The 17,988-nt window shown below is 62.4% G+C and overlaps 5 protein-coding genes across 6 annotated transcripts; 4 read left to right on the top strand and 1 right to left on the bottom strand.

Moving 5' to 3' along the window:
* Positions 1 to 342: 342 nt before the first annotated feature.
* Positions 343 to 2,102, top strand: LOC124107412 (uncharacterized; the record flags this gene model as incomplete). The annotated part of the gene is made up of 1 exon (XM_046465362.1): positions 343 to 2,102. A coding segment is annotated over one exon (1,047 nt), but the record flags the coding sequence as incomplete, so codon positions are not given.
* A 524-nt stretch (positions 2,103 to 2,626) lies between these two features.
* Positions 2,627 to 4,567, bottom strand: Rnf208 (ring finger protein 208). Its single transcript, XM_046465621.2, has 2 exons — positions 4,371 to 4,567; positions 2,627 to 4,124 (listed from the first exon to the last, which is right to left on the bottom strand). Exon 2 carries the CDS (start codon positions 3,596 to 3,598, stop codon positions 2,795 to 2,797), a length of 804 nt encoding a protein of 267 aa, XP_046321577.1. The 5' UTR covers positions 3,599 to 4,124; positions 4,371 to 4,567; the 3' UTR covers positions 2,627 to 2,794.
* Positions 4,568 to 6,192: 1,625 nt separating this feature from the next.
* Positions 6,193 to 8,232, top strand: Cysrt1 (cysteine rich tail 1). The gene is made up of 2 exons (XM_046465647.2): positions 6,193 to 7,193; positions 7,554 to 8,232. The coding sequence occupies exon 2, from the start codon at positions 7,562 to 7,564 to the stop codon at positions 7,979 to 7,981; it is 420 nt and encodes a 139-aa protein (XP_046321603.1). The 5' UTR covers positions 6,193 to 7,193; positions 7,554 to 7,561; the 3' UTR covers positions 7,982 to 8,232.
* A 1,442-nt stretch (positions 8,233 to 9,674) lies between these two features.
* Positions 9,675 to 10,825, top strand: Rnf224 (ring finger protein 224). Its single transcript, XM_046465668.2, has 2 exons — positions 9,675 to 9,989; positions 10,290 to 10,825. The coding sequence occupies exon 2, from the start codon at positions 10,291 to 10,293 to the stop codon at positions 10,816 to 10,818; it is 528 nt and encodes a 175-aa protein (XP_046321624.1). The 5' UTR covers positions 9,675 to 9,989; position 10,290; the 3' UTR covers positions 10,819 to 10,825.
* Positions 10,826 to 12,275: 1,450 nt separating this feature from the next.
* On the top strand, positions 12,276 to 17,720 carry Slc34a3 (solute carrier family 34 member 3). Of its 2 annotated transcripts, XM_058585879.1 has the most exons (14): positions 12,276 to 12,379; positions 12,822 to 12,963; positions 13,150 to 13,207; positions 13,440 to 13,526; positions 13,963 to 14,091; positions 14,171 to 14,314; positions 14,390 to 14,501; positions 14,589 to 14,784; positions 14,978 to 15,067; positions 15,208 to 15,286; positions 15,418 to 15,585; positions 15,667 to 15,783; positions 15,853 to 15,977; positions 17,100 to 17,720. In XM_058585879.1, exons 1-14 carry the CDS (start codon positions 12,276 to 12,278, stop codon positions 17,562 to 17,564), a joined length of 2,016 nt encoding a protein of 671 aa, XP_058441862.1. In that variant the 3' UTR covers positions 17,565 to 17,720. The 2 variants fall into 2 exon arrangements, with proteins under 2 accessions (XP_058441862.1, XP_046321622.1); XM_046465666.2 differs by lacking the exons at positions 12,276 to 12,379; positions 12,822 to 12,963 and having other exon boundaries at positions 13,090 to 13,207.
* Positions 17,721 to 17,988: the final 268 nt, after the last annotated feature.

Below are 17,988 nucleotides of genomic sequence, written 5' to 3'. Positions count from 1 at the left end.
GGTGCTGTGGGGGGTAGTGGGCCACAGCTCCTCTGCATGGGTTGGGTTGAGGATGACCCTCTGTAGGCCCCTGCACCTGTAACGATGCTCGTATGCCATTGGTCAGCTGTCTGCCTGAGCACTCCTGTGCTGGAGTATTTTAACTGGATGGTGAGCCCTGCTGTTGCACACTTGTACCTAGGGCCTTGAATTCCCCTCTTGTAGAACCCTGCCCCACCAAGCACCCGGGCATCCCAGAGCCACGGGGAGGCGCTGGGGCTGGAGGCGGGGCGTGCGGTCCTGCCCCTGGGTGGGGCCTCTGGCAATAGGAGGGGTGCACTGTGGGAGGAGTCAACTCCCTGACTGGAGGGCTGGAGGAGCGTCTGTTTGGTCAGCTCTCTGGAGGGATCACCCCACTTGGGCCCAGGAGCCACCTGGAGCTGGCACGCAGCAGGGACCTACGCAAAGTTTACTTCCAGTGGTGACTGTGAGCTCAGAGGTACGGCTGGAGGTCAGTATTCTGAGGAAACGGCGGGTGAAGTGCAGACCCTGCCCAGTCCTGGAGGGCCACAGGGACTTTTCACCCCACCAACTGCCTTTGCCAGGCTGGAGTCCCCTCCCATCCATCCTGATTCCTGCCCTGGGTCCCCCACATTGGGCCCCAGTGAGCACAGCTCTGGGTACAGCAGTCCATCTTGGGCCCTGCTGGACCCTGAGCACTTGGGCCCACCAAGCCAGCTCCCAGCAGAAGAAGGGAGTGATCTCCGGGCCTTCCAGGGTTCCAGAACTCTAGACAGTGAGTCCCTGCTGGAGACCAGAGTCCAGGTTGGCACCTGGTCCCTGCCAACTGGACAAGAGCAAGAAGAGGGTGTGGGGGAGGAGTGCCCTATCTGCACAGAGCCCTACGGGATGGGCGAGCACCGCCTGGCCCTGCTGAACTGTAGACATGGCCTGTGTGTGGGCTGCCTGCACCAGCTGCTGGGCACCGCCCCCAGCACCGACCTGGGCCGTGTGCGCTGCCCGCTGTGTCGCCAGAAGACACCTGTGCTGGAGTGGGAGATCTGCCGGCTGCAGGAGGAGCTGCTTCAGGCTGACGGGCCCCAGTGCCCACCACCTCCCTCACCCCCAACACCTGCCCTTCGTGGCCCTGGGCCCTGGGGCTTCCTAGAACACCGCTACCAGCTGCGTTTCCTGGCAGGGCCTGTGGGTGGCCGGGGCTGCCTGCCCTTCCTGCCTTGCCCGCCCTGCCTAAGCACCTGGTTGTGGGCACTGCGGGAGCGTGGGCCCTGCGCCCGCCGCCTGGCACTGCTGAGCCTGCTAGTGCTTGAGCTGCTGGGGCTGCTGCTCATCTTCATGCCACTCATGCTGCTGGGGCTGCTCTTCATGCTCCTGGACCGCTCTGGCCGCTGAGCAGAACCCAGGCACTGGCCTTCAGTCCAGACCTACTGTCACTGAACCCAAGACCAGGACCCAGGGCTACCCAGAAGCCCGACTCTACCAGAAAGCCCCCTCCCCCCCCCCCCGCCCTCATGACCCAACTCTGACGAGCCCAAGGACATCATGCCAAGGACAGCTGCTAGAGGAGGCCAGTCCAGCAGAAATGTCTGTGAGCAGGGCCCCACATGCTTGCAAGTGACAGTCTGGCCATGGGCACACACTGGCCCACACCTCCACCTTCCAAGGTCCAACTGAGCAGGCAGATGTGAATGTGAACAGAGATCTGGCAGTGAGTCTGTTCCCTGGAGAGGACAGGGGCTCACCCATACTACAGGCCGGTGTGCATCCCTGAAGGTCAGGGTGGCCAGCAGGAGGAGCCTGCACTGTACATGCCCAACCTGGGCCAGGACCAGAGGGTGGTCTGGAGCATCCAGGGTGCCACCACTAGATGTGTGTTGCAAGGCACAAGGGCCCATGCAGGCCCTGGAGCTTGAGGAGTGCCAGGCCAAAGCCCCTGCTCTGCCTGCCTGCACCACCTCCCACCTCCAAGCCTAAGGCCCTCACCTGAAAAGGGGGACAGCTGTGGCCTACCTCACAGCTTGTTGGTGATGTAATGTGAGACCCAGCACTGTGTGCTAAGTGCTGTCCTGGCAAAAGTGGTTCTCAATAAACAGTAGCTGCTAATACCATTGTTGCCCTGCCTGTCCTTGCTGTTACCCCACCTCCACCATCCAGGCTGCTGTCCCTACAAAGTATCCTTGCAAAGGTACTTTCTACAAACCCAAGTGGTCCAGACATCAAGACAGGAGACCTGGGTCCTTGTACTCTCATCACAGTCTTGGGCCATCTGGAAACCACTGCTCATAACTGGCCCAAAGGTTTTTCCTACATAACCGTGGTAGACCAGCACAGGTACTCAGGACCAGGTGAGTTCTCCATACAGCCACTGGCTGGTGCCAAGGGAAGGTCCTAGTTGCCCGGCTGGGCAGTTCTGCACATTTGCCACACAGCCCTCTGTGGTGCACACTAGCAGCCCTTCTGCACCAACATGAGGGGGACTTGTTCACAGCCAGACCCGGTCCTCCCAAGGACATGCTCACCAAGCTTGAGAAAGCCAACCCTGAGCAGAAGGTGGCCTCCCTCTTGCAGGTGCCCACCCTGTGCCCAGGCTTGGGCATAGCCCATAGCTCTAGTCCAGGGGACAGGTACAAACTTTGGCAAAGAGTTTTAATGGCAAAGTTGGCTGCAGTGACAATGCCACATGGGGTGGGACCAGAAGCCATAGTGGGTGAGGAAAGGTCGGCAGGCAACAGGGCAGGGCCAGATCCCTGAAGCAGCATCGAGCGAGGACTGGCACGCAGTAGTGGGCAGGTGGGCACTACATGATGGAGCAGGCGGACAGTGGGTTCCGCACGTGGCAGGTGCACGCAGCTCCACAGTACTGCCGGAAGGTCTGGTAGCAGCTGCCCTCAGGCTCACCCCCCCATTGGCCACCGGATGGGGCAGTCAGTGCCTCCGGAGGCAGGCGACTCAAGATGGATGTATTGACAGCCAGCGCAGCCAGGCCATAGTCAGTGAAGAGCACAGTCTCACGGCGGCAGGTGGGGCAGGAGATGAACTTGTACTTGGGGCAGGACTCATAGAGAATCTGCAGGCACTGCTCACACACAGAGTGCAGGCAAGATAGCACTCGGGGCCGCCGCTGGGTAACGTTGTATGTGTGCCCGCAGGTGGGGCACTCCAGGGGCTCACCTGCTGCAACTGTCCCAGTCCCTGATGAAGAAGCCACAGAGGCAGCCGGTGCAGGCCGAATCACATACTGATTCACAATGACCTCGTCCGCTGGCGCCACTCGGGGGAAGCCCAGTTCAGAGCTGCCCTTGCGGGGCCGCCGTGGCAAGGGTGGGGTGTGAGGTGCCCCTTCCAAGGCAGGCATGTCCCCCCCACATGCCTGGTTGACAATGATCTCTGTGTGTGAGGGCCAAGCACGCTTGGGTGCCAGAGTGGGGGTGGGCCGGGGTGCAGGTGGGAAGCAGGGGGCAGCTGCCGGGAGTTCAGGGAACTTTTCAGGATGGACAATTTTCATGGCCTCCATCTTGAGGATGACATGTGGGCCCTTCAGGCAGGACATGAGGAGGCCCGGCCAGCCACTGCCCACCTCGGGCCCAGGGTCAGCCGGCATTCGGCTGTCTGCAGTCAGACTGGACTTTCGGGTAGGAGAGGGTGTCGGTGAGGGGCGGGGAGGAAGAGAGGGAGCAGCATCCTGGTCCTGCCAGGCCTGGTGGGGACCCCGGCAGCCCCGTGGACTCCTAGGGGCAGCCGGTGAGAGCTGGGGGGTCAGCCCCCCGCCCAGTGGCCACAGTGGCTTCTCTGGTCCAGTCCTGGGAGGAGGAGGAAGTGGTGGTGGTGGGGGAGGCAAACGGGGACAGGGAGGTGTGGGGGGCTGCCCTGGGCTGGAGGTCTGACCTAGGGGCTCACCCAGGGTCGCTGGCTGCTGAGGCTGGCAAGGGGGCGTGAGGGGAGCCCCCCCAGCAGCCGAGGTCAGCAATCCCTGGGCCGGGACATCGGGGCAGGCAGGGGCTAGGTGGGCCCCATGGCTCCAGGACAGGGCGCCCAGGGAAGGCAGCTAGCCTGGGCACTGGTTGCAGGAGGACCTGGGCGGCAGGCTCCGCGGCACGATCAGAGGAGAGGCCTGCACCAGGCCCGAGCTGAAGGTGAGAAATAGCATGAGGGGCGCACTCCGGCCCATTTCCACCCTCGCCCTCACTCCCACCCTGCACAAAGGACGGACGCCCGACCTCTGACCCTGACCTCGGGCGGTAAGAACCCGACCTCCGCGGGACCCAGTTCCCTCCCCAGTCCCCGCCTCCAAGGCCAGACACTCGGTCCGGAGGGCTGACCCTGCCAGGGTGGGTAGGGGCGATGAGTCGGACCCCCGCCCCTCCCCCGCTCACCTGCCCCAGCCTGGCGTCCCCGGGCCGCGCCGCCGCCGCAGAGGTTGTCTCAAAGGCAGGCCCGGATGCGGCGCCCGCGCCTTGGCCGGGTGGCTAGAAGGCTCGGGAGATTCAGGCAGCTCGGGCGGCTCCGGCGGCGACCTCGGGCGATGGCGGGCGCGGGCGGCACCCAGGGGCGCGGGCGCGGGGCTCGGGGCGCCGGGCTCAGCGCGGCGGCGGCGGCAGGTGCGTGCGGAGCGTGGCGCGCTCTGCGGCGGAGGCGCGGGGACCGCAGTGCGCGCGGCGCCCGCCCGCGCCCGCAGCGCCACCCCCTGTCTGGGGACCCGCGCGGGGTCCGCGGGGCGGGGCCAGTCTCTCGGCCGCCCCTCGATCGGTTCCAGGCCCGGCGCCGCTCCTGGGGTCGCCCTCCCCTGTAAGCTGCGTATGGGTCAGGACCCCCATTTTGCCCCCCAATCCGTCCCTCCCCTGCTGGCTGACCCTGGGTCCTGGCAACCCCCCACCCCCAACTCTGGAAGGAAAATCCTCTTTTTTCCTTGACATTTTGAGGTCTCACAATGCCCCAAGTGGGGAGGAGAGAGGACCCCAGAGGGGTTTCTAGGAAAGCTGGGTCCCACCCACCGCCCCACCTTGTGCCTGCCCTCGCGTGATCCCCAGGAGTATGGTCTCTGCTTGTCCTTCCACTCGGCCCCCCGTGGAAATGCCTCGTGTTCTGCTCATCCGCACACCCACGCGCGCCCAGTCCTGGATGGCTCAGAGAGGGATGTGACTTCAGGAGGGATGAGCATGGGGAGGTCAAGCAGATACCACAAGAGTGGACCAAGGGGGTTCGGGGGTCAGGAGACTTGGAGGAGTGGTGGACAGATGGGTGGGGTGAAGTATGCGGAAGGTTGAAGATGGCTGGATAGTTGGACAGTTCACGTGTTGGGTGGAGAGAGCAGCCCACGGAGGACACTCACCTGCCCAGGATGGGAGTGGCCCTCCTGGCATCCCATCAGGTCAGAACGAAGGCACGCCGTCATCACTCGTTGTGTGCTAACCTGACCCCACCCAGCAGAGAGGCCCCATTCCTTTCTGTTTTCTCCTCAGCAGGGTTCCCTGTCCATTGGCTACAGTCTCTCCCCACCCGTGGGGAGCCCTCACGTGAGGAGAGGACCCCCGGGTGACTCTCCTGCTGGATGACCCCTGCTGGTAACTGCAGGGCTGGGGATCGAGAGCGTCAGGGCCTCCGGAGTGCCATCCCTCGCCCTGCAAGGCCACCATGTAGCACGCTGCCACTTCAGTGACCAGGCTCTGTGCCTGACCCTAGACAGCCAGGCCTCCTTCAGGGCCACAGCCTCTCTCCTCTCTACAGGCCAGACCAAGGGAACGGTGTTCCTGTGGAGCAACACGGGGCCGCCTTGTGGCTCTGCGGGACTCATTCCACCGAGCAGACGTGAGAGGTGTGCAAGTGAGCAGGAGTGCATCTGAAGGGGCGGCATTATGGGGCCTACCATGACCGTGGGGCAACTGAGGTGCTGCGGCCAGAAGGCCTAGAGCCCACCCTCGGCTGCAGGATCTGTGCACTGACCTGCGGGCTCGCCAGTCCCGCACGTGAGGAGGCACCCGGCCGTCGACTCCACCCCTTGCTTGAGGCCCCGCCCAGTAGAGCGTGGCCCCGCCCCGTAAAGATTCAGGCCCACCCCGCCCCGCCCTTCCGGGAGGCCCAAGCCAAATATCTAAGCTTCCGAACCGGGTCTTTTGAGAAACCCTGAAGCGCTGAGGCTTCTGGGGGAATAGTCTCCACTGAGCGCCCCAGCCCGGATCGCGCATGCGCCAGACTCCGCCTTGTCGCTAGGGGCGGGGTCTGAGAGAGCGATGGGCGGGGCCTCCGACGCCTTCGCAGTGTGTTCCCGTTTTCTGCCTCCGAAGCCCCGAAGCCGGAGTTCCCAGGCCCAGTTCACCACACGTTCTGGTTAGCCAGAAGTCGTGTCCGGACTGATTTGACCGCCTCACGCAGGCCATCCCGTCACCCTGGTCATCGGGCCACCTCCCATTTGGTCCCTGTGCTTCCCCGGCGGGAGTTCTGCAGGTGCAGGGTCTAGGGGAGCCCACCAGTGCCCAGCCGGCCCCCGAGAGCTTGCACCTGTTGTCACCCCCACGACCCTGCGTGACTGCTAAAGACCAGGGAGCCGAAGCTGCGGAGTTGGGAAGGGGCCAGGGCCAGAGATGGGGCACTGGGGGCAGGTTGGCCCAGCCCACCAACCGGAGGGAAAGTGTAGTTGGGGAAGTGAGCTGAAAACACTGTTACTTGTGTCTGAAGTCCGTGTGGTCAATTGCAAGCTAAGTAAGGTTTACCTACCAAGTTGTGTCAAACGTTTATTGTTAACTAGAAAAGTGGAAAATCCCCAAGTAGCTGGTGTAGGCTAGGGAGGAACTCAGCCCCAGCTGGGGCACTGATGGATTCAAACAAGGTTTGGGGACCCCAGACCACTGGCAGGCCCTAAGATCTGAGGGCTGATCCCACTTCCTCTGTGGGGCCATGACCCCAGGTTTTCCTTGGTGAGACATCGAGGGTGCAGAGCATGCCCTGGATGCATCCTGCCTGAGTCACCCCAGGTTGGCGGTGCCCCTCAGAGCCCAAACCTTGGCCACACCTATCTGAGAATGAGGGGTGGGCGGGCTGCTGTGCTCCAGTTGCTGGGGCCTCTAGGGATCTTGGGAGCCCCATCTTTGAGCTCCACCCCAGGGCCCCACCCCTCCCGAGGAGGGAAAAGGGAGCTGCCAGGCTGCGCTCACAGGCTCTAGGAGGACTGGGAGGACAGACTGCCACCACTGGCCCTGCAGGTGAGTTCTGGCTGTGGGTTCTGATCTGTTCTCAGGGTACCCAGGAGAGCCCCTGCCCTTCCTGGGCCAACCCAGCTGTGTCTCCTAGCTTCCCCAACCCCATTTCCAGCTTCATCCCAGGGGCAGGGCCAGAATACTTTGGGGGTGGCAGCTGGAGACTCTGGCCTTCACTGTTGGTAAGCTCACACCCGGGCTCACCTCTGTGAAATGTGGGCCTTGCATATGCTGAGGGCTCTGTGCCCGTGAACACTGATGTCTTGGGGATGCAGGCCCTGACTAGGCAGGCCTCTCCTGGGCTGCAGCTCTCAGGCAACTGTCCTCCTCTTGACCTGATGTCTGCATCTCTGCTTACTCCTACAGCCTGTGCCATGGACCCTCACGAGATGGTGGTCAAGAACCCCTATGCCCATATCAGCATCCCCCGGGCTCACCTGCGGCCTGACCTGGGGCAGCAGTTAGAAGAGGGTCCCTCATCCACATCCTCAGAGACGCAGCCTCTGCCAGAGGTGACCTGCACCCCAGAGCCAGCCTGTCTCCTGCAGCCCACCAAAGGCCCAGGACCCAAAGGGGCCAAGGGGACTGCTCCTGACCAGAGCCAGCAGGCCTGGAAGCAGCCGTGCAACCCCTATGGCAGTGGACAGCGCCCAGGAGGACTGACCTATGCCGGTCTGCCACCCGTGGGGCGTGGGGATGACATTGCCCACCACTGCTGTTGCTGCCCCTGCTGCTCCTGCTGCCACTGCCCACGATTCTGTCGTTGTCACAGCTGCTGCTGTGTGGTCTCATAGCTACCCACCCCATCGGGGCTGTGGGCCTAGGCCTCTGCTCAGCAGCCAAGGCAGTGCTGGACATTAGGGGCGGCCATGTCTTGGGCATCTCTAATTTCTGCCCCTGGACAATGGGCATTTGCCCACCAGGAAGACTACCAGCTCAGACTGGGCCCTTTGGAACAGAGTCCTGGACACTGGCTGTGTTGATGGTGATAGGGACACCCTGATGCTTCCAACAAGGCCCTGGCAATAAAGCAGTGTGAGCTCTGTGCCAGCAACCCCTCCTTTGCGGCTGGCTCCTCTGGGAGGGGTCCCAGGCTAGACAACAGCATCTTCCCACATGCGGACACTATGCACACACAGCCTCCCCAGCAGGCTCCCGGCCTCCAGGGGATGGCCAGGCTACTTTGCACTCCCTGCCTGAGCCTGAAACCCTGAGCAGGATCAATCCCAAGTCACATGGCAAAAGGATGCCATGCATGGTTCTTGGGGTGGGGGATCCCCAAGAAAGGCAGAAAGATCAGGTTGGTAGGATGGTGGAGGGAGGAGCAGGTGCGGGGCACTCAGGAGAGCAAAGCCCAGGAGTCAGGATGGAGCCCTGCCCCCTGTGAGTCACCTCCCAGTCTGAGCCAGGTGGTTTTTCTGGTTTCCCACAAAACATGGAATTCCTGCACATCCAGATCCGTGCTTCTTGCCTGCTGTCCCACACCAGGCTGGGCTTCTTGAAGGCAAGGCAGGGAGGGGGCTGGGTGGAGGAGGGGCCACGGTGCCAGCTCCCCTGTCTGTCATCGCAGGTGCCTGTCCACATGTAAGGACTAGATGCCAGGGCAGGGAGTGCATGAGAACTCCCCCTATGGGCATCCTGACATTTCTGGGGCAGGGCAGAGACATGGCACCACATGGAGGTGGCAGTTGAGCTGGCCTCACAAGACAGACAGGTCCTCTGTGGCCAGCCCTCCCCTGCCACAAAAGGACAGGCAAGGCAGGTGTGTTGTGTGTGGAGGTCTCTGGGCGTGAGCGGACAGGTCATTACTCTACCTCTGTGCTGGGTTCCTTGTCCCTGCTCCATGGCTGGCCCCCACCCAGGCAGGGGAACCTGTCTGACCAGTCCTGGAGGCAGACTGCCAAGGCGGTGGGCAGGAGGAAGAAGAGCACTTCTGCCCTTGGACTTCCTCCCAGTGGGGCTGAGTGGTCCTTGGGACTCTGCTAGTCTGTTCCAACCCTACTGGGTGCCCCCAACTCTGTTGTGCCTGTGCTCTTTGTCACGGGGCACCTCACCACACCTTCCAGAACCAAAGCTTCCTGGGCTGGCCTGGAGGCCACAGTCCGGCAGAGGCCAGCTGGGAATGTTGGAGGGGGTCTGAGATGGTCCCTGTGTAAGGGGAACTGCCACCCATGGTGTGTGAGTGCCACCTTGTGGCCTAAAGGGCTGGCCGCTGCGTATGACTGGAACATCGCAGACCCAGCCTGGCAGGCACTGGGGAGAAGGACGTGCACCCCTGAGGGAGGCTGCAGGGAAGCCAGGACCCTCGGGCTCTGAGTTAGCAAGGTGCTGGGCAACCTTCCTGGAGAAGGAGACATGAGCTGGGGACTGAAGAGGGACTTGTCCCAGCCTGAGGCCAGAAAGCTGTGTGGTGAGGAGCGTTTGTGTGAGCAGGGAGGGTGTGGGAGAAAAAGGGTGAGAGTGGGGGACATGGGGAGGGTGAGAGGTGAGGAGGGGGAGTTCTGAGGAAGAACTGCAGAGGCCAGGTCTGCTGGGTTTATGGCAGACAGGAAGGGAGTGGTGTGAAGGGGAGGGGTCAGCCTGCTTCCTGCGAGTGGGTGTGCCTCAGATCCCGTTGCAGGTGCTTGGTGGCTGAAAGGGGAGCCCACTGCTGCTGCAGCCGCCAGCTGCCTCCTGCCGCCTGGCCCATGCTAGGGCCAGTAACGCGAGCCCAGGGAGGGAGTCCCAGGGTGCCCTGGGTCCTCACACTGTTTCTCTGGCCACCCACTGGCTGGGCATAGCTGCCCAGTGGAGCTGAAACAGGTAAGCGCCTCTAGGGCTGAAGCAGCCTGGGCAGGGTGGGCCAGGGTTGCACAGGAAGGCCATGGGTGGAAAGGGAAAGGATGCTGACCAGCCAGTGGCCACGAAAAACCAGAGAGCACACCCGGCCCTAGTGTCTGATCGCCTGAGGGCTGCTACCCACCCTAGAAGTGCAGCCCTGTGGCCAGCCCCCAAGCTCTTGGTCCTAGCACCCCACCTGTGCCAGATGGTCACAGACACAGGTGGATGTGAGCTGTGACCTGTGTCACTGCCCCTGCCAGCTTCCCTGCACATCTCCCCTAGGATGCTGCAGCCTGAGACCCCCCAAGCCCTTGAGGAGGGGACAGGCCCTGGGACCCTGCGGGACGACTGTGTCATCTGCTACTCAGCCTATGACCTCTCTGGGCACCTGCCCCGCCGCCTCTACTGTGGCCACACCTTCTGCCAGGCATGTGTTCGGCAGCTGGACACCCTGGCCCACGAGCAGCACTGGATCCCCTGTCCACAGTGCCGCCAGAGCACACCCACACCCCGTGGAGGGGTGGCCATGCTGGACCTCGACCTGGCCGCCTTCCTGGCAGTCAAGGCTGAGCAGGAGCCACCGAGAATGGAGCGCCGCCCCCCTGCGCCCCTCAAAGGCAGCGCCCCCGTCACTCAGCAGCCAGCTGGGCTTTGCCCCGCCACGGGCCCCCAGCCTCGCTTTCCCCAGCCCAGAGGCGGCTGCTGGGGCTGCGGCAGCCTGTGCTGGAGCCCCCAGGGCAGCCCTGAGGTCTGGGCTCCTTCCCACTGCTGTGGGGGGCACTGCTGCCCAAGCCTGCACTGGAACCGCTGAATACATGCGGTCCACTCACAGCTTGGTGACAGGGCATCCTGGGTACAGCCTCACATGGCACAGCATGATGCTGCCACCCCAACTGTGATGCCCTCAGGTCACAGCCTAAGGTCGGGGACTATTGGCCATAGTGCTGCAGACTCCACAGGAAGCTGGTGACCTCCCACCAACCTGGCCAGATTCCTTGTGTGTCCAGATGGCTGCCGCTGAGGCACCTGCAAGCCAGCCCAAGCTTGGACTCACCCAGAGGTGGTTCCTAAGCGGCTCTGGGCCGCGGCTGTTCCTGAATGGATGTGGGCCTCCCTCTCTTGCACATGGTCCGAGGTGTGAGCCAGGAGCGGAGGGCAGGGCCATCTCCTCCATCCCTGACCTGCACAGGAGCCCTGTGAATTTGTCTTTCAACAACGTTCACTGAGCTCTACCACGTGTCAGGCACTGTTCTGGGAGGGTCTCCACAGCACACAGCAACCAAACACGGTGACAGGCATCAAGGAGAATGCTGTGGGCAGGGCCAGCTCTGAGTCTCAGGTCACCCAGCCCAGCTGGCCACAGACCCTTTACAGGGGTCAGAGGCTGTGGACACTGATGACCCCCCAAGACAGAGCTATAACAGCCTTATCCCCATAGCAAGGAGCTGTCATTCAGGAGACCTGGGGGGCTCCCCTTGGCAGTGTGGGACAGAATAGGGAGGAAAGAGAATTTGCTGAGTGGACAGAGGCCTCTTTCTTCCCTGGGGCAAAGTCCCCTATGCTCCTGGTGGTGGGGATGGGCATGAGCATGGCAGGGTGCTGGAGCCAGTAGGGCTTATGGGGAAAGAGCCAGCCCACATGCCAGGGGCAGCAAGGAGCCTAACCCCAAGAAAGGGCATCCCACAAGTTATAGGTCAGGCCATCAGCTGGGGAGCAATGTTCAAATGGGGGGATCAGGGAGTCAACTGGGCAGTATGGCCTGGGATGGGCTCTGCCCTCCTCCCTCCCTCTCTGCAGATGGAGCCACCATGCCCTGGACCCCACTACTGGCCATCACTAGGGCTAGCCTGCTGAGAGCCTGGCCAGGCCCCACCCTGCCCTGAACCAGGATCCAAACCCTGGCCAGTTGCCTCTCCAGGCCACCTGAGAAAGCCTGTCCTCCCTGCACACCTACAGCAAAGGGCTTCCTTCTACCTTCTGTCAGGGCAGGGATGACCAGGATAAGGTCCACAGAGCACCAGCAGCCTGCCCTGCGTGGTAAAGTGTCCTTTAGTCACACAGACACCTATGGAGGACCTCCAGGGTCCAGCCCTGCAATGCCCCTGACCTAAAATGGGGCCCATCTTTGGGAGGCACCCCACTCCAAGAGAGCTTGGCTGGGGACTCAGAGCTCCTAGCTCCAGGGAGACCAGGGCCTGGGCAAGGCCCCTGGGCCTTGGAGCCAGGCAGGGTCTCCCCTCGGGGGCCTCAGCTCCTGGGTAAACATTAATGGGGCTCGGCACACAGCAGGTCATGTGCGCACCCAGCGGATCTTTGACCTGCAGCTGCTCCTGCTGGCTCCTCCCCACAGGTGCCCCTCAACACGCACACAGGTAGGAGCCCCTAGAACCAGGCCCCGCCAAGGATATGGAGGCCTGGTGACTGCCAGGCCCAGGGCTTGGGCCCCAACCTGGGCCCCCAGGATCTAAGGCAAGTGAGGCCATCTTAGGACAGAAAGGAGGGGTGACACAAAGGACCCCCAGACCTGAGTTCAGGGGTCTGGGAGGGAGTCAGGGTAGAGGGCTCAGACAGGCAGTTCCAGGCCCAGCAGACAACAGATGCAGGAGCTGTGGGGAGAAGAGCCTTGTGTGGGCCGGGGTGTCCAGGACCCTTGCTCTACTCCTCATCCTGGGGGGTGGAGCCCTTATCAAGTGGAGACGTCACCATTTGGTATCAAATGCCAAAGTCTACGCTGGGACCATCGCAGTGTCCCCAATGACACCTGATAGGAGAGGTCTCAGGGTTCCCTACCTCCTGCACACTTCTCGCCGGCAGGCACCCAGAGCCCAGCCAAGCCTTCTTCCAGCTGGGACCAGTGGGGAGCTGGGGAGCCGGGGCCCTCTTGACTCTGCAGCCCCAAACTGGACTAGGCTATCGTGGCAGCGGCCTGAGGTCACTACAGCTGCCCCCCTGTGAGGTGCGGGAGGGGTGGTGGTGAGGGGCAGCAGCCAAGGCCTCGGGTTGGAGGACCTAAATTCAGCTGATTGGCATGTGGGGTGGCAGGGGAAGAGACATCTCTCACTGTCTTCCCCAGCAGATCTGAGTTTGGGCCTTGGTCTCTCCCTGCCCCAAATCCATGCCGAATTCCCTCGCTGGTGACCAGGTTCCCCCCCCAACTCTGGACACGGTTGACCTGGTGGACTGGAGTCTGAGAAATGCAGGTACCGGGAGCCTCAGGGAACACCCATGTCCAACAGCACGCCCTGAACAGGGGAGGGAATCTGGCTGAGCACCTGAACCTGAAGAGCCATGGGGGTTACTGACCACTCTGCTCAGAGCCAGAGCCCTAGTCCTCACCTTCTCCTGCTACGACCCCAAGCCCCTTATGCCCAGTCCCTCCCCTTGCCTGTCCTTTTTTTGTCCCCTTCCTGGGGACTCGACTCCATTCTACAGGAAACTCCAGTTCTGTTTCAGTCTTAGACGAGGGGACCAAGGACCCATTGGCCCTTCCTCAGCTGAAGGACACTGGCCAGCTGAAAGGTAGGCCTCTGGTACTGGGGGTAGCAGGTAGCAGACCCTTTACTCCCCAGATCTGTGAAGAGAGAACAGGGCAACTCTTGCCTGCATAGGCCCCATGGAAATTCGCTGCCCCTCAGCTCAGCTACCTTCCCTGCCCTGAGGTGAAGGGCCACGCTGCCCACCTTCCCTCCTCTTCCTCCCTGCTGGTGATCACACTTCCAGGAACTACTAGGGTGTGGGCTTGGCCACCCTGCCAAGGAACAGGAGTGGGGAGCCAGTCCCCACCTTGGGGACCCTCAGAGGAATAAAAGGGGCCTGTACCATGGGACAGAAGGGGTTCCTGGACTCTACCTGAGAGGTGACAGAGAAGACAGCTCCACCCTTGGAGGACAGAGAAGAAAGGGAGGTGGGGGCAGAGTGCGGGCTGGCTGAGGACAGTGCTGCCATGTGTTCCCAGGGCTCAGTATGGCCAGCAGACTGCGCCTCATGGGCATCAGCTTCCTGAAGGCCTGTGGGCTCCTGGGCAGCCTCTATTTCTTTATCTGCTCTCTGGACATCCTTAGCTCTGCCTTCCAGCTACTGGGCAGTAAGTGACCAGATGGGCAGTTGGGGCTGGGGCAGGCTGTCAGCCCTCTGTAACTTCAATGAAACTCTTTTGGACACAGGCAAAATGGCAGGAGACATCTTCAAGGAGAGTGTGGTGCTGTCCAACCCTGTGGCTGGACTGGTCATAGGTGTGTTGGTCACAGTCCTAGTACAGAGCTCCAGCACATCCTCCTCCATTGTGGTCAGCATGGTGTCGTCCAAGTGTGAGTGTACCCCCCCTTATCCATAGTGGTGGGGGTAGTGGGGCAGGTGGGGTGGCTGACACGGTGTCCCCACAGTGCTGACCGTCCAGGTGTCTGTGCCCATCATCATGGGCGTCAATGTTGGCACATCCATCACCAGCACCCTGGTCTCAATGGCACAGTCTGGGGACCGGGACGAATTTCGCAGGTGAGTCAGGGCTGGGGGACGGGGCGGGGCGGGGCAGGGGCTGCAGCCGCCGTAGCCCAGTCTCCCAACAGCCCCCTGTGGGTATAGGGCCTTCAGTGGCTCAGCAGTGCACGGGATCTTCAACTGGCTCACGGTGCTTGTCCTACTGCCGCTGGAGAGTGCCACCGCCATGCTGGAGAGGCTGAGTGAGCTGGTCCTGGGTGCTGCCAGCCTGCAGCCGGGGGGGCAGGCCCCTGACATCCTCAAGGCGCTGACACAGCCTCTCACACACCTCATTGTGCAGGTGAGAATGGCCATATCCTCAGGACGCCCGTGGGCCTGGCCACTGAAGGGAAGGAGGTGGAGGCCCTGCCCTGGACAGGGGCCAAGCAAGGTCTGAGCCTGCTCCAGCTGAGGGAGAGGGGAAGGCATAAGTAGGCAGAGCAGGACTAGCCCTGTGGACTTCTGAATACAAATCACAACCCCTCTGTCCCCAGCTGGACAGCAATGTGATTGCAGGCAGTGCTACTGGCAATACTACCAACAGCAGCCTCATTAAGCGGTGGTGTGGCATCAGGGCAGAGATGGTGAGGTGCCCCTGATCCCAGTCCTTCATTTGACCTCTGATCCACCAAATCACCCCACCCACTCTGACCCTTGAGCCCTCTGATCTCCTCTGCTCATTGAACCTGTCCTGAGTTCTGTCTCCTGCCCCCCTGTTCCCCAGACGCAGGGTAGCAGCAACGAATGTGGAGCCTTTGGTCCCTGCACTGAGAACAACACAGTCCCTGAGGACAGGCTGCCCTGTGAGCCCCCTCCTCAGTCCCCCATCCTCCCCCACCCTTCCCTCCCCCGACCTCCCCCCTCCCCCTCCCACCACCCTTCCCCCTACCTCCCACCCGGCTGGCTGGGGCCAAGCTCACTGCTCCTCCCCCAGGCCAGCACCTGTTTGCGCACTCCACGCTCACAGACCTGGCGGTGGGCTGCATCCTGCTGGCGGGCTCCCTGCTGGTGCTGTGCCTCTGCCTGGTCCTCATCGTCAAGCTGCTCAACTCCCTGCTGCAAGGCCGCATAGCCCAGGCTGTGAGGAGTGTCATCAACGCAGGTGGGGGGGCGTCCCGTCCCCGGGATCTGGGACCTGAGAGCAGGGCAGGGACAAGCCCGTGACCCAGCTGCCCACCCCCAGACTTCCCCTTCCCCTTTGGCTGGCTCAGCGGTTACCTGGCAATCCTCGTGGGCGCTGGCCTGACCTTCCTGCTCCAGAGCAGCAGCGTCTTCACTGCAGCCATCGTGCCACTCATGGGTGAGCCCAGGAGGTAGTGGGTCTTGGGGGGCTCAGGATGGGGCCTTGTGGTGACCTCCCCTTCCCCAGGTGTTGGGGTGATCAGCCTGGACCGGGCATACCCCCTCTTCCTGGGCTCCAACATCGGCACCACCACCACGGCCCTGCTGGCTGCCTTGGCCAGCCCTGCTGACATGCTGCTCTTTGCTGTCCAGGTACCACCCTCAGCCCCTTCCCTGCCTGAGGTCCCTTCCTACTCCCAGCCACAGCCCAAGTTCTCCCTGAATTCCTGGAGCTCCACCCACAAGCCTTGGCCCCTCCTTGGGCCCCTCACACCCTCCAGGTCTCAGGGCCCTAGTCCCTGCTCTTCCTCCTGAGACCTGTCCTTTCTAGCTGCTTTCGCAGCATGGCCTGGGGCTTTACCTATACCCTCCACCCCTTTCTCTTAGCACCGCCCCGGGTTCCCCTGTGTGGCCCCTGCTCCTCTACCATCTACCCTGTGGTCTGCACTATGTGCCCTGGAGATATACCCTGGCCTTGGGGGGCTCCAAGCCTCTGTGCCACACTCCCAAAATGCCTTCCTGTGAACCCCTGCTCCCCCATGTACCAGTCCCCTAAACCCAACAGGTGGGCCCCTGGACAATGACCTGCCTTCCCAGCCGCCATCTTGCAGAGGCCCCATCCACCTGTGCTGGGCACTCCATGCCACCTGTGCCTGGCCATGGTTCTGTCTACAGGGTGCCTCCCACCAACTCTGAGCCCCCCCAGCTCTGCACCCTGCTCCCAGACTACAGTGCTGCTAACTCTCTAAAGCACCCTGTCTCTGGCCCACTGCCCTGATTGGAGCATCCTGGGTGCCTGGACAGGCTCAACTCCTGAAACCCTGGCAGGAAGAGATGACTAGGCTTTGCCCGACTCCAGCCTGTGCCCAGTCTCTGCCCCAGCTGTCCACTCAGCCCTCCCAGTGCAGGGCCCTGCTCTACCCCCTTCCAGATGCCTGCCCGACTGCACCCCTCCTGGAGAGGTTGTGTGTTCCCTGCTGGTGGGCCTGCTCTGGGCCTGCTCGCAGGTCATGCCTTGATATTGGCAGGGATGCAGTTACCCCACAGGGGCTGACCCAGATATGTGCAGGAGGGTTTTACATTAGGAACGTGCCCACACCTGGTCAGAACCTGCTCTCCCAGGTGGTCCATCTCAGCCTCTGAGCAGGATGCCACAGACAACCTTCAGACTTGGGCCCTTTCTGCAGAATGGGAGGGCCAGGAGTTCTAAGAGCCCAGGTGACCCCCTATTACATGGCCCAGGCTTCTAACCCTCCTGCCATATTTGCCCTCCAGGTTGCCCTCATTCACTTCCTTTTCAATCTGGCCGGCATACTGCTGTGGTACTTGGTGCCCATCCTGCGGCTGCCCATCCCATTGGCCAAGCGCTTTGGAGACTTGACTGCTCGCTACCGCTGGGTGGCCATTGTGTATCTGCTCCTCACCTTCCTTCTGCTGCCCCTGGCAGCCTTTGGGCTCTCCCTGGCAGGGAGCATGGTGCTGGCTGCAGTCGGGGGTCCCCTGGTGGGGCTGGTGCTCCTTGTCATCCTGGTTAACGTTCTGCAGCAGCGACACCCATCTTGGCTGCCGCGTTGCCTGCGGTCTTGGGCCTGGCTGCCCCTCTGGCTCCATTCCCTGGAACCCTGGGACCGCCTGATGACTCACTGTTGCCCTGGTAGAGCTTGTGGCCCCTCTGAGACTACTGCCAAAGAGGCTCACTGCTATGATAACCCTGAGATCCTGGCTTCCCAGCAGTTGTAAGGGGTGGGCACCACAGCAGACCACCCCAGCCCTACTGGCCTCAGGGTCCCGCAATTGAGAGCGAGCTTGCCAGGCACCCCTGGGGGAGGGGTGTGGCGCAGACTCCTGAGTCTCCGCAGCCCCTTCTTTGAAAATAAATGAGCCTGTTACCCAGGAGTAGTAGTCTTCTCCCCCAGGAGAAGCAGCGCCAATGCTGCCCCTAGCGGACATCAGGGGCTGGGGCGGAGGTGACCCGCCGCGTCCTAAGCTGCCGCTGGTTTCTCTCCGTGGCCCAAGGAAACAGTGGGTTTGCAGGGGCAGGCTTCCCTCGCGAACTCCCGGGAGTTGGACCGGCTGGCGGCCTTGCGCGCTGCAGGAGAGCCCAGCAAGTAGGGCGGCCGGCCTCCCTCTGCGCCGCCTGGGGTGCTCGGAAGGAAGGCGGCCG

This window comes from Marmota monax, unplaced genomic scaffold, assembly GCF_021218885.2.
Source record: "Marmota monax isolate L192 unplaced genomic scaffold, Marmota_monax_Labrador192_F-V1.1 WCK01_AAM20220418_F8-fsc00167, whole genome shotgun sequence".
In the NCBI taxonomy this organism is placed as follows: domain Eukaryota; kingdom Metazoa; phylum Chordata; class Mammalia; order Rodentia; family Sciuridae; genus Marmota; species Marmota monax.
Note: the sequence above shows the minus strand (reverse complement) of the source record. Positions and strands in the feature narration are given on the sequence as shown.

Excerpts from the sequence above, each read along its gene's own strand:
- Cysrt1 (XM_046465647.2), top strand. The coding sequence starts at position 7,562 with ATGGACCCTCACGAGATGGTGGTCAAGAACCCCTATGCCCATATCAGC.
- Slc34a3 (XM_058585879.1), top strand. The coding sequence starts at position 12,276 with ATGGGGCTCGGCACACAGCAGGTCATGTGCGCACCCAGCGGATCTTTG. Across the intron at positions 12,380-12,821 it reads GCCCCTCAACACGCACACAG|GCACCCAGAGCCCAGCCAAG; the intron begins GTAGGAGCCCCT and ends TCTCGCCGGCAG. Across the intron at positions 15,784-15,852 it reads AGCCATCGTGCCACTCATGG|GTGTTGGGGTGATCAGCCTG; the intron begins GTGAGCCCAGGA and ends CCCCTTCCCCAG.
- Rnf208 (XM_046465621.2), bottom strand. The coding sequence starts at position 3,598 with ATGCCGGCTGACCCTGGGCCCGAGGTGGGCAGTGGCTGGCCGGGCCTC.
- Rnf224 (XM_046465668.2), top strand. The coding sequence starts at position 10,291 with ATGCTGCAGCCTGAGACCCCCCAAGCCCTTGAGGAGGGGACAGGCCCT.